Source organism: Cladophialophora bantiana, assembly GCF_000835475.1.
Source record: "Cladophialophora bantiana CBS 173.52 unplaced genomic scaffold supercont1.7, whole genome shotgun sequence".
NCBI lineage: Eukaryota > Fungi > Ascomycota > Eurotiomycetes > Chaetothyriales > Herpotrichiellaceae > Cladophialophora > Cladophialophora bantiana.
Genome location: NW_015971581.1, coordinates 398,374 through 410,453, shown reverse-complemented (window position 1 = coordinate 410,453; position 12,080 = coordinate 398,374). Strand labels below are relative to the sequence as shown.

At 49.6% G+C, this 12,080-nt stretch overlaps 4 protein-coding genes across 4 annotated transcripts; all 4 read right to left on the bottom strand.

Moving 5' to 3' along the window:
- Positions 1 to 1,555: 1,555 nt before the first annotated feature.
- Z519_05151 (uncharacterized protein) lies at positions 1,556 to 1,944 on the bottom strand (the record flags this gene model as incomplete). Its single annotated transcript, XM_016762892.1, has 2 exons — positions 1,556 to 1,699; positions 1,759 to 1,944. The coding sequence occupies 2 exons, from the start codon at positions 1,942 to 1,944 to the stop codon at positions 1,556 to 1,558; spliced, it is 330 nt and encodes a 109-aa protein (XP_016620505.1).
- Positions 1,945 to 2,614: 670 nt separating this feature from the next.
- Positions 2,615 to 3,700, bottom strand: Z519_05150 (uncharacterized protein; the record flags this gene model as incomplete). Its single annotated transcript, XM_016762891.1, has 1 exon — positions 2,615 to 3,700. The coding sequence occupies one exon, from the start codon at positions 3,698 to 3,700 to the stop codon at positions 2,615 to 2,617; it is 1,086 nt and encodes a 361-aa protein (XP_016620504.1).
- Positions 3,701 to 7,586: 3,886 nt separating this feature from the next.
- Positions 7,587 to 8,629, bottom strand: Z519_05149 (uncharacterized protein; the record flags this gene model as incomplete). The annotated part of the gene is made up of 3 exons (XM_016762890.1): positions 7,587 to 8,011; positions 8,093 to 8,429; positions 8,483 to 8,629. 3 exons carry the CDS (start codon positions 8,627 to 8,629, stop codon positions 7,587 to 7,589), a joined length of 909 nt encoding a protein of 302 aa, XP_016620503.1.
- A 485-nt stretch (positions 8,630 to 9,114) lies between these two features.
- Positions 9,115 to 10,374, bottom strand: Z519_05148 (uncharacterized protein; the record flags this gene model as incomplete). Its single annotated transcript, XM_016762889.1, has 1 exon — positions 9,115 to 10,374. One exon carries the CDS (start codon positions 10,372 to 10,374, stop codon positions 9,115 to 9,117), a length of 1,260 nt encoding a protein of 419 aa, XP_016620502.1.
- Positions 10,375 to 12,080: the final 1,706 nt, after the last annotated feature.

The window sequence follows — 12,080 nt, the reverse complement described above, 5'->3', positions numbered from 1 at the left end:
GCCTCAAATGTTTCCCAGCAATATTACCGAATGTTACTGGCCTCACTTTCAGGCTTAAAAATACCAAGATACTCAATTGTCTTGGTCCGAGCGGTACACCCCAGAACAGCTGCGTCCATACGACGGTCACTATCGGCAGCAGCTTTTTCCATGCCCAGAGTTGGGAGTCGACCCCCCGAGCTGATCCTCCTAGTCCATCGTTATCAGGACGAATAAGCACGGATTTCGAGATTCAAACAAGCAGGCCAGGAATTCCGTCTAGGCACTCGGCCCGAGTCTCTTGCCAAATTGCGGACTTCTGGAACGAAGCTGTGCAAATTCTTTTGCAACTGGCAAGGATTGGCGAGATCTGGTCAATTCGGAAAATATTCGAGTTAAGACCAGACGTACGCACGCATAGAAGGCGGGCTCTGTTTCAATCTTCGGTCATCACTGATCGCTGTTCCGTCCTACTCTTTGGCGGACCAAGGTTGTCGATTGCGCTTCGACGCTTGCCTGCCTCTCAGTGTGCTCAGGAAACTACGATAGTTCCCGAGTCCGGTATCAGATTGTCATTGAATATCTCTAGCAGACTGTTAAGATTGATGTGAAGATGGATACGGGCTCGACGCTTGTGGAGTTTTATTCTGTCTCTTGCGAGGGACGAAGGGTTCGGGGGAGAGTGGCCCTCAGTTATATCCCGGCTAGACGTAGAAATCGATCCTGGAGATCTGTGGACTGGGCCGTGTTTGCCGCGAGGAACTGGTTAGCATTGATAGGATAGGTGCCTTTCGGTTGTAGATAAGATTCTCCTCACCTGATCATCTCGTTCTTTTGAAAAATGAGTAGAAATCGCTCTCTCCTCTTGCAAGGACGGCTAGGGAACTGTGCCCTCTATATATCTGCTTGAATATACTATAAAATGCAACAAAAGGGGCAGCAAAGGAGAGAATTGCGACAATTGAAGTGGCGTGAGAGTATCCTGTTGTGAGAGAGGCAATCAGGACTCCTTAAGGGGCCTTAGGGGCCAGAATGGCTGGATTGTGGCCAGGCTGTGCCTGAGGCACCAAGCTTTGCAAGACAGAGGCGCCGGCGAGGTGCGGTGAGGATGAGGATTGTCTGAGTGAGTGTGGAGTTGCAGGATATCATGAGCCCACCGTTGCCCCCAAGTGCCCTACGCCCTCCACCCGAATCGGGTGGACGGTATAGGAAGAAAAGAATAAAGCAAAGGATGGTTGTATAAGCTAAGGAAGGCCAAAGCACAAGGCTATCAGTTAACAGGGCTATCGGTTACCGCCGCCTTACCCTTTTCACGTGACAGAAAGAGGGGAAGCTATAAGAGTTTCCTCTCACCCGAATCGGGTGAGAAAGAAACTCTTCCCTTTTCTTAAGCGTTGAGTCGTTGTCAATAGGACTACGTAATATAGAACAAAGCATTCAGCTACTCCAATTCTCTGTACCTACTGCGTTGCGTAGGTCCCTGATACAGGAGCAATGCCATCTTCAGACAATACTGTCTGTTGGGTCACCGAGTCGTTGCGATTCTGAACGTATTTGGTGGTTGGCTGAACGTGGTTTAATACAGCTCTGCTTCTTCTTGCGCTCCATCTTCATCTTCCGATGCTTCTTCATCCTCTACGTCATTCTGGGAAGATCTCCTCTTCAATAACATTTCAACGTCGTGTGGGAGTAGATTCTCGTGCACCAGATTGAATTGGGGCTATAATCATCTGAGCATCCCGGGAGGACCTTTTCAAAGATTTGTCTTAACTTTCCCACCTTTTCATGGCATCCGTCCATGGTTTTCTCCAGTGCGTCACAGTCGTCTGTAGATAGAGGATTTTGGATCGGTTGTAGGTGGCTCTTACATGTCTTCAGGATGTCGCGGATGATGGGGAGCCGGCGTACCACGACGTTGAAGCGGCTTGCGTGGCTGGCATAAGATGATGGATCAATGAGGATCATCTTCAAGCGCCCTCATGACAGTAGAGATACCCTACGTAGGACTTTCTCATTGGCCGTAGCAACGCACATGAAAGGCAGGTTCCCGTGAGGCAGCCTAGTTATGAACACCTCTGTGGCAGTCTTGCAACGCCCACAGTTCGGCTAACACAAATTCGCAATTCCCCAGCAAACCCCCAGAAGCGGTAGAGATCATGGACTATTGCTTCAATTGCGATCGTGGTTTTCCCAACGAATTGGCCTTACGCCAGCACCTCCGCGACTCGCTAGCTTACGCTCTAAGCTTCGACTGCGGCGATTGTGACCGGAGCTTCGGTAGCGAAGAAGCCCTTCCATAACGCCAGCCAAACTCTAAAGCTCACAGTCGAGAGCGGGCGAACAGCCTTTACATTACTTATCGTAGTCGAGAGCCTGACGAAGGGGGCGCTAATTTCTGCGCATCAAAACTTGGACTGTGAGAAGATTGGGAAATCCGAGAGAAAAGCTGACCACAGTCTCCCGGTCAGTTAGAGTCTCTGGCTAGCAGCAAAGACAGTGACGAGTTCTCAGAATGCCGTCCCCCAACGGACCGTGAGTATTCTTCAGACGATCACGAACAACGCTGCTGATGTCATTGGATGTAAGCAATAATAACCTCGTTCGGGAGATAACCACGAAGATAAAGTTGGCAGAACTAAATGCTATCCACGAACCGCTTGACATCGCTGACAGTCATCTTATAAACCTCGGGAACCGCCTGCCGCATAATCGAATCCGCACCATGCGTGAGACCTAGACTTACTCTTCCGATAGCTTTCACACTCGCCCGCTGTAACTTCCTTAAATACTCCTTGCCCTCGTCCCTCAGCGGATCCAGCTCATCCACGACCACCACATGGGGTGGCAGGCCCGCCAGATCCTCCGTCGAGGCGTGCAGCGGCCAGGCCAGCGGATTGGTCTCGTTTTCTCGAGTCGGGTCGTAAAATCCGGCCATCACATCCATCTGCTGGCAGTTGAGGAAGTAGCCGTTGCACTCGACGAGCGAGGGCAGCTGCTCCAACTTTTTCGCCTCGTCCCAGCCGTATGCGCCGCTGATGTACGGCACTATAGCGTACACGCCGTCAATCATACTCATTTTGCCATCGCGTTTAGCCTTTAGCGCTGTCGCGCAGGAGAGATTCGCGCCGCCAGATTCGCCTTGCACCACGATCTTTGTGATTTCGAGCTCCTTCTTATGGGCACTGATCCATGCCACGCTAGTGCTACAGTCGTTCAGGCCCGCGGGATACGGATGAAGCCCCTCCTTGGTATATCCGTTGCGGAAGTCGATGGCGATGGCAACTAGGCCGGTCAATGCAAGGTCTTCGCACCAGGTCTTGCATGCCCGATTTTCTGTCTTGATGATCACCATCCCACCGCCGTGGATATATATCACACACGGTAAAGGCCTCTCCACTCCGGCGGGGCGGTAAATGTGCAGAATGATATCGTTGTTGTCGACCCCTTTGATGGTTTCAGTCCTGTAGTCAACCTTGCCTCGGTTATGATCATCCGGGAGATCGTTCGGCAACGCATCGAAGAAAGCATTAAAATTCTGATCGACGGCTGCAATATATTCAAGTTGTTGCGGATGGGGATCGCTACGGCGGACGGGGGGATCCGGAGCGTTGCCGGTCAGGCCTAGAGCGGCTATTGCTTTGAGAAGATTGGGGTCCATGCGCGGGTCGGTACTCAGATCCATATTGGGATCGCCGAGACGTCCTTCTTGTTTTATTGCCATTTCTGAGCGGAGGCTGTCGAAGCGAATTGGATAATGGTGCTGGCAGCGCCGCGTGCGACTGTGAGTCTGGGGGAATTGCTGGTCGTAGGAGAGAAGGGCTTGGCAAAGGTCCTGGCTCCTTAGTAGACTTCTTTCTAATCAAGCCTCTTTTCAAAATCCAGAATTGGATACAGCAATCGGTGGGAGCGTGGTGATGCTGTTCGGTAGATGGGTTGCTTTGGTATCTGAGTTGCGGAAAACAGCTTTTTGCGCGAACAACGGATTTAGAACTCCGCGCTACCGAGGCAAGGATATCACAGTTTGTCTTGAGTTGTAAATTCGGCAGCCGGAGGGCAGCCGGAGCTAGAAGCTAGCCGGAAGGAGGCGGGAATTATGAGGCACTCTTATCCATTATGTTTACGGCGGCAGGGCTTTCACAAATCCTGGATCTCATCACCACACACGTGATACAAGCGCATAAGCGGCATTCCAAGGAAAACTTCGAGAGGTTGGAAATGAATACCGATCAACCATGGGTTAATGCCGTCCCTGTCCCGCTCGATCCATTTACTATGCGACTCTGCTCCCTCTCCTAGAGTGCCCACCGTAATGTCCTTGCATCCCCTGTATTATATATAACCAAGCTTAGAGGAACCCTTAAATTATGTCTCTAAAGACCCCTCCCTGTGGAATTCTATGCTGTAAAAGCTTTAAACCAAATACTTAGGCTATAGATAGTTATGGCTACTGCCGCACGCTCCCTCCCAGGTATATGCAAAGTCGACTTCTACGTCCATCCTGTAAGTAGTTCCTGATGAGATCTTTTGCTTAGTCTCAAATCGATTGCCTCAGATTGGGACAGCATCTCCTTCAATCTCTGGTTACATTAACAGGCTCGAAACTTAGGTCAGGGAGAGTGGACTTGAATATAAAGTTCACGACACGGGTACCATTATCGATATGGTCGACACTACCTTCCCAGAATTATATCACATCTCTTAACACTTAAGGTAGAAGGACAAATGGACTGAAGTCACGAATCTCTTGGGTCAAGCTCACGCAGAGCTGCATGATCAGGGTGTACAAAGGGTGCACTCCGATGTCAGGATTACTATAAGGTTAGTAGAGAGGTAAAAGGAGCCTATAATGTTTGCTAATAAGATTTGCAGCACTGACAAAGGTTGAACTCATCGATAAGCGGCCCGGAAATGTGAATATGTACTCTTAGGATTCCACTGTCGATTAATCCATATTCTATCCTAATCTACTCACTTACCAAAGAGCAGCAGAAGGGGAAAAATATGTTAGGCAGTTGCGACACGGCACTTTGTCACTTGGGAGTCTTTATGTAGGGGGTCCAGCTGAGACCAATAAGACAATAGAAGCCCTTGTCCATGATTCCATAAAATATTCAAGCAGATATATAGAGGGCACAGTCTCCAAGTCATTCTCGCAAGAGGACAGAGCCAATTTCACTCATTCATGCCCCATCGTCCTCAAGACAACATGCCGTTTCAGTAATTGTAAGCAGAAGGTATGGGCAGTGGAGCGTAATCCATCCATTGGTTGTTAGGCGGACTGGAAGGAATTGCCCAAACCACGAACACCGACTTACAATCCTTGCATGGCAGACATCGTCGTGGGTTCCGTTCCCGGTTAGCGTCGACCTCTGTCGAAAACCTCTGTTAGCAAGAGAAGGTAGAGCCGTGGCTGAAAGATGACTGCTAGGTATCTTACGTTTCATCCCCAATATCTTCCACCGTTAGGCGTAGGAGACGAAGGTCGGTTCCACGAGAAGCACTAGCTTTCCTTCCCCGGTTCATCGGCTGCCGCGTTCATCAGTTTCCAATGGCGAGCACCGATAGGGAGCAATCTGCGACTCACCCAGCATGACCATACAGTTCATTCCGGCGTGTCAATTTGTTTGTGGAAGGAAATTGATGCGCGAGAGGAAGCGGCAAATTGGACTAATCACCGCACGGCAAATAACGAGATTGCATCGCCGCCACCGACAACCACAACGCCTTCGCTCACAAGCACATCTCGGCACATGTTCCTTCTTGCTTCTTCTTCTGCACTTGAACAGCGATCCCTCTGGTACCGTCGCTCTCTACTGGCACTTCTCTTAAAAACCACCCATGGCCCGCGGCTGCAGTCTCCGATGAACCCCTGGTGCAAAGAGTAGACCCTCCCACACATTCTACAGAAGATGAAATACTAAAAATCCCTCCCCGAGTACAAGGCTTTAAGCTAGGATGATTTTGCAAAACATTTAGACGCGTGTAAAAAGCATACCGATGTCGGTTTATATTGTCGTTTCGTGTAAACAATATCTCGGAAACTGCACCTCCTCCTACATCTGATCCGCCTTAATGAGCCTTTTCGAAGGCGTGCCTAGCCCTGAATCCCTCTTCTTTAACTTATTCCGCCCTTTTACGTCGCCTCATCGTAGTTAACCTTAAAGAACTAGGATGAAGATAGGGAAGGCCCCGAATGAAACGGCTATTAGATTCTCCAGACTGCAGCAGAGGTGTCACGAGCCCACCGTTGTCCCTAAGTACCCTACGCTCTCCACCCGAATCGGGTGGGTGATATAGGAAGAAAAGAATAAGACAAAGGATGATTGAAGCATCAGCTAAGGAAAGCTAAAGTACGAGGCTATTGATTAACGTCGCCTTACCCTTTTTCACATATTAGAAAAGAGGAGAAGCTATAAGAGTTTCCTATTAGACACAGCCTTGGAGACGACCGGTCACGGGTCACACAAAGTACGACTCACCACATTCATTGGACACATGAAGAAACCCGCTGGGGGACAAGGCTGGGTCACGTGGTACGCTCTGCTGGCCCCGTTGGATCTGTCGGCCCTGTAACAGAGCGCACAGAGCGCACAGAGCGCACAGAGCACATGCATTATATATACACCCTCATTACCCTCAGATAGTTACACTCTCTTCGTAGCCAATTCACATGTTAGCTATTGAACCCGATAATTCTTAGTAACATCGACTACTCGTACCCTGCGCCATCCACAACCAGCTCACGCTATTCAAGGGTTGTTACTGAGGACAGCTTGCCCGGCTGGTACTTAGCGGTAGCTCTAACACCGGAACATTAGAAAGTCATTCTTATTAGGATACCTATAATTATCCCAGAGCCCTATAGAACAAATACAGTAAAGAGGCCAAGACGCTAAACGGGGGAGGAACGTATAAGAGCTGCACCATCTCCCCTTTTCTACCCAAAGTCCCTTGAAGGCTTTGAGTCTCTGTAGATACGCTGGGTATACGAAGGATATTACTCCTAAATACTTTCATCGATCCATCTCTTTCTAAATCGTCTTCCCTTACAATTCTAAGCATCGATAAATTCGAGACGCAAAGCGTGAATCAGAATTTGCGGGATCACGGTCCAGCTCTCAGATGTCGACGAGGACTGGTCATGATAGGAGACTTGGCTTGTATGTTTTTGTTTTCTCGGGAAATTTTTGGACTCACATTTATGCAGCGTCTTCATCAGCATTCGGGCTCACAGATACCGTCTTTTAGAAATGGAATAATTTAATATGCTATTAGTCAGTCAGACTGAATCTAAATACTTCGCGAGTTAGCTAGTCTTTCTTCAGTATTTCCTTAAAGTCCCAGCCAGAACAATACTTCAAAAGTCCGTCATCTAGGCTTCTACTTCGAATTACCCTATCAATGGTCAGCTAATTCTGCAACTCGCTGTAAACCATCTTCCTGTATACAATATACCATTCCACGAAAGAATGCAGATTCCCTGACGCGCCTTGCAAAGAACAATAAAGCCAATCGAGATGCTGTTTACGAGCGGATTAAACCGTTGTGCGTCGCCCAAATCCTACATTGAACTCCAAACCATAATCCACGTCGAGCCAAGGATCTAGTCAGAGTGCGTCCGTCGAGGCTGGTGTTCCGTTCGGCTCTTCCTCCAGTATTTCTTCACGTACTTGCCCTTGCTTAGTCTTCTTCACCTTTTTAGGAAATTCGCTGTCCGGTCCGACAAGGACAATGCCGGGATGAACGATATTAAATATGAAGAGCGACAGAATCATAGGAAGTGCCTCGAGACAGTAGAAGTATGCCTCATAACTGGCAACATGGCTGTATTCGCCATCGGTGTATTCGACTAGCCGGAAAATGATGCGAACCGTGATTAGACCCAGCGCAGCGTACAGCGTGTACAGCAGACGCCGCCACGGATAGGGGCTGGGGCTGATGAGATCGATTCGATTCATCAGGTTCTGGAAACGACCGGCAAGGATTGAGAACAGGACAATGAAGAATTCCTGGACTCCGACTCCGGCCATGTCTGGATGGGGACAGAAAGGTTAGTACGAGAAGATGCTGAGCCAGTTGGGACATGAGCAGCGGGAGGGATAAGGAGGCATACAAACTTTTATCCCGATCTTCACTGTGGAATAGTTGTCCGACGACATCAAGCTAGACGAGGAGCTTTGTATGAGGAACGACAGGATGTCGCACATGACGAAGATTAGCGTAAGCCGTCGCGCACTAATGCCGACGACCTTCTTATCTGGGATAAGAAAGTGTATCATCCGTCCAGCGACCATATAGACGAAGGCATTGGTCCAGACTGGCGCAAGAATGATCAAGAGCTGCTGAGGGATGAAGTGACCCAGCCCACGGAATTCTCTCGCTGAGTAGGAACGGACGGCGAAGCCAGTGGTCTCCCATAGGCCCGCCATGATGATTGTCCAGCAGAATTTCTGGTGAGAACAGTCAGCGTGAGGACACCGAATTGCTTATTTTGCCAGCCTACCTTGCGAAATCGAAGGGCCTGAACGATATGGGCGATTGTAGACAAGGCGAAGAGCACGGCGAACAGGACAGCTGCACCGAATGACGGGCAGTAGACCCACGCAATACTGTCATCTTCGCGAGCTGCAACGAGATCGCATTTTGCCATGGTCGACTTAGAGGCAGCGTCGAGGGTGGGCAGGTCGTGGAGAGAATCGACAGCGGACAGCCACCTACTTCAACCGTGAGAAATAGTGACGGGGAACACTAGAAGTCAGAGCGTTGGAGGCAACATCACCACCATTTTGCCAGCATATATACCCCGACTTGAGCATCGTCGCTGTACAATCATGTGTGTCATAAGAAGACAAAATGGGATTAGAGCCTTACGTGTCGTATTGAATACGGCACGCACTCTTCAGGAGGCTGAGCAGATCTGTACTTTAGCGCCCAGCTAAGATCTGGCGTATCTGGGGGCCTGACGAACTCTGGCTCTAACAAAATGGAGTCGGACAAGATAGTCTCAATGCTTTGTTGATACGGCTGTTGCTGTGGTCTTAGTCCTGGCTATATCGGTATCAAAGCGTATTTGGTGAATCGCTTCACAGGGACCCGGATGACGTACAAGTAGTCCACACGACGCCGAGTCCGCAACTAACACTTCTCGCCATCAACGAAAAGTATTCTGATTGCATCCTTCCAAGGTGACTCCCCTGTTCGTTCATCCTTTATCAGCCTCACTCTATCCAAAACGGACTTCGGCCACCGCAGATACCATCTGAGCCCTTCTGGCAAATTTGCCCAGATACTGTCAGACCATTCCACCATTCCTTTTAGTCTGTGTTCGGATATGGGCGCGTCTTCTGGGAAATCCCAAGGGGCCAAAGGAGCAAAAATAATGGACTCCAGGACATAAAAGAACAAAAGTAGCTGCATCGTGAGGTTGTCATTGTCTTTCAGGGTCTCAAAGCTCTCTTGGGTTGTCCAGGCATTGTACAGCGATATAAACCGTTCATATCCGAGTCGCGAACACTCGAGTAGTCCAGCAAAGACGTCTTCAATGCCCTGATAAAATTCAAGTTCTGGCGTGCTTTGGAGCAAAGGCATGATCTGCTGGAGGCTTCCTATGGCATCTTGTATCTCCTGGGCTTTTGCTTTCGGCATATTTTCCAATTCTTGGGCGATGAGGTGGAGATGCTGATCAGGCAGCGCAGTGATCGACCCGTGATGGCGGAACGCGTTTGTCGTCAAATAGCAGCCACGGACAAGCACGATATAATCGTTCATACCGTTGGCTAGGTAAATTGATTGAAATGCCAGGGCGTAACAAGCCGCCAGGATTGCGCCTCCATCACTGGCCTCAGCCGTGGTGGTCGACATGGCTTGCTTCAAACTCTGTAGCGCACGAATTCGGTGATCCAATGCGCTCTGACGAAAGGCCCTGTCCTCCGAGCACACTGCGTTTAGATGGAACGCTCCTAGGCCAAGTAGGGCATGCATGAGGTATGGCCGGTGAAACGCTAGTTGCGGAATGTCCTCGCGCCACAGCCTGCCACTTCCGAGGGGTAAATGGGGTAATGCTGCGTGAAGGTAATGGTGGAAGCACTGTAGATCTTGCATGCTAAAACACTGCATCAAGCCGGTATCCATGGGCTGAGCCTGAATCGTGTAGCTCGAGGGGTAGGTACAATTCCCACTCCAACCGACGCAATTTGCGCATTCAGGTTTTTCTTCTCCACATTTGATGCGACGAGCCTTGCAAGAGAAGCACCCATTTCGCGACTTCTTGTGAGAGCGCCGCTGTATAGGTAACTTTCCGCCCCTGCTCGAAGTTGTTAATCTCGGTTTTGGAAAACTGAGACCAGAACCGTCCTTCCCAGAATGCGCGTTCGACGACTCGGACTTATCGCGCATCTCGACGTTCGACAGAGGAGGGATTTGAGATCAACCTGTCGAGACGAAGTATTCAATCTAGACCCTTGAATAGATAGAGGTGGACAGAAATAGTCTAACACTGCTGCCTGTTTGACTTGGCGACACTGTAAGCCGAAAGCCGGCTTTCAGTAGGCGGGCCTATCAGCAATGCCTCACTGGAATTGCGGAAAAGCGTGTAACCAAAGTGGCAATTCGCGCCAGCAGACAAACTCGTGCCCGTATTTCCGAATTTGGCCAATCAATGGGCGAATTTCCCAAGTGTACACTTGGAAATTCCCCTAGGACACACACGCAGATTTGATGAGACCCGACGATATTCCAACGGATCTCTTTCCAGTGTTAAAAGGATAAATTTTCTCGATCGGACAACCTAGACTCGTTCGTCTCCATGGCGGTCATGTCATTTATGTTTAGGGCGTTATTCTGGATAACTCATGTTTCCCGTGCCCGGGCAACGTTCCCCTAGTGGCATTGGGCCAATTGACCTTTTCGAGAGATTGTCAACCAATTCGGTACTCAGAGTCGCAGAATATCCTTCACCCTTATACAGTGCCTGCACAAATGGAGTCAATTTGGCTGCCCCGTGTATCACACAGTCGTTATCTTTCTTTGCGAGTGCATCTAATAGAAGCCCACATTCATCGTCACGGGGTGTTTCATATCTACCCCGGTCAGTGTAATAACCGGAGTGGGAAGATTCGTATCATCGACATACCTGTGATTCTGCCCTTTGAACTCTCCTCCGAACGGTATGACGGCGAAGATCCCAGCTGAAATTTATCAGCAGCTCGCCTCCAATTTCGACCGGTGTAAAGACGGTTGGCAATATTTTTTCTTTTCGGTATCGAACTTCTTTCGCCATGCATCTATTTCGTCGTTACCGCTCGGCGCGGCAGCATGAGGATATATTTCTTGAATCAGTATATCGATAACTTCACTTTCGACTCTGCTAATGCGCTGAGCCCGAAGTTTCCAAGCAGCCATACGTCGGCTCTCTTTCCTGCTCTCAAGCAGCGTATCACGATGTTAAGCAAGACGGTAGAGCAGCATTCGACGCCAAAATGCGCAGTATTGTTGCATGCTGACTAGGTTGTCAAGCATCTCAAAGACTTTTGCGACACTGACAGCGTCGCACTGCATAACCCATTGTTGTGGCGTCGAGATTGAGGGAACAAGTTTCTTGAGTTGCATCATCGAGTCTGCGCCTGCGATTGACGAGTACAAATCTGAAAACAAACGCGTCTGCTGTGACGTCCTCGCCTGGTTTTGGTTTGTATCGATTCGGCGTTTCCTGTAGTGAAGCGGCCCAGAACGCGAGGCACCTTCGAGCGGCTGCTAGTTGGTCTATGTCCACGAGGAGTTGAGAGGCCACGGTTGCACGACAATTGCCTCCTTTGTTTTGGTGTAGAGCCTGAAGCACTTGATACTGGTGACAAAATTTAAGTCGACCAAATGTCCGCATCAGGCTCCGGATTCGGAGAAATACAATCTGCCGGCTCAAGGTAAAGTTGGCTGGGTTGATCGTTCTTGGTGGGTTGTCGTGCTTGGTGGTAGAGTTGGAAACTGTGTGGACGGCGGTCCTGCAACGACCCATCAGCCGCTCCGGTATCACGGATCTTGCACTTCCAAAGGTCGGCAGAGACCAGATGACTATCTGTTGTTCGGGCCCTCTTCCTCATGGATCG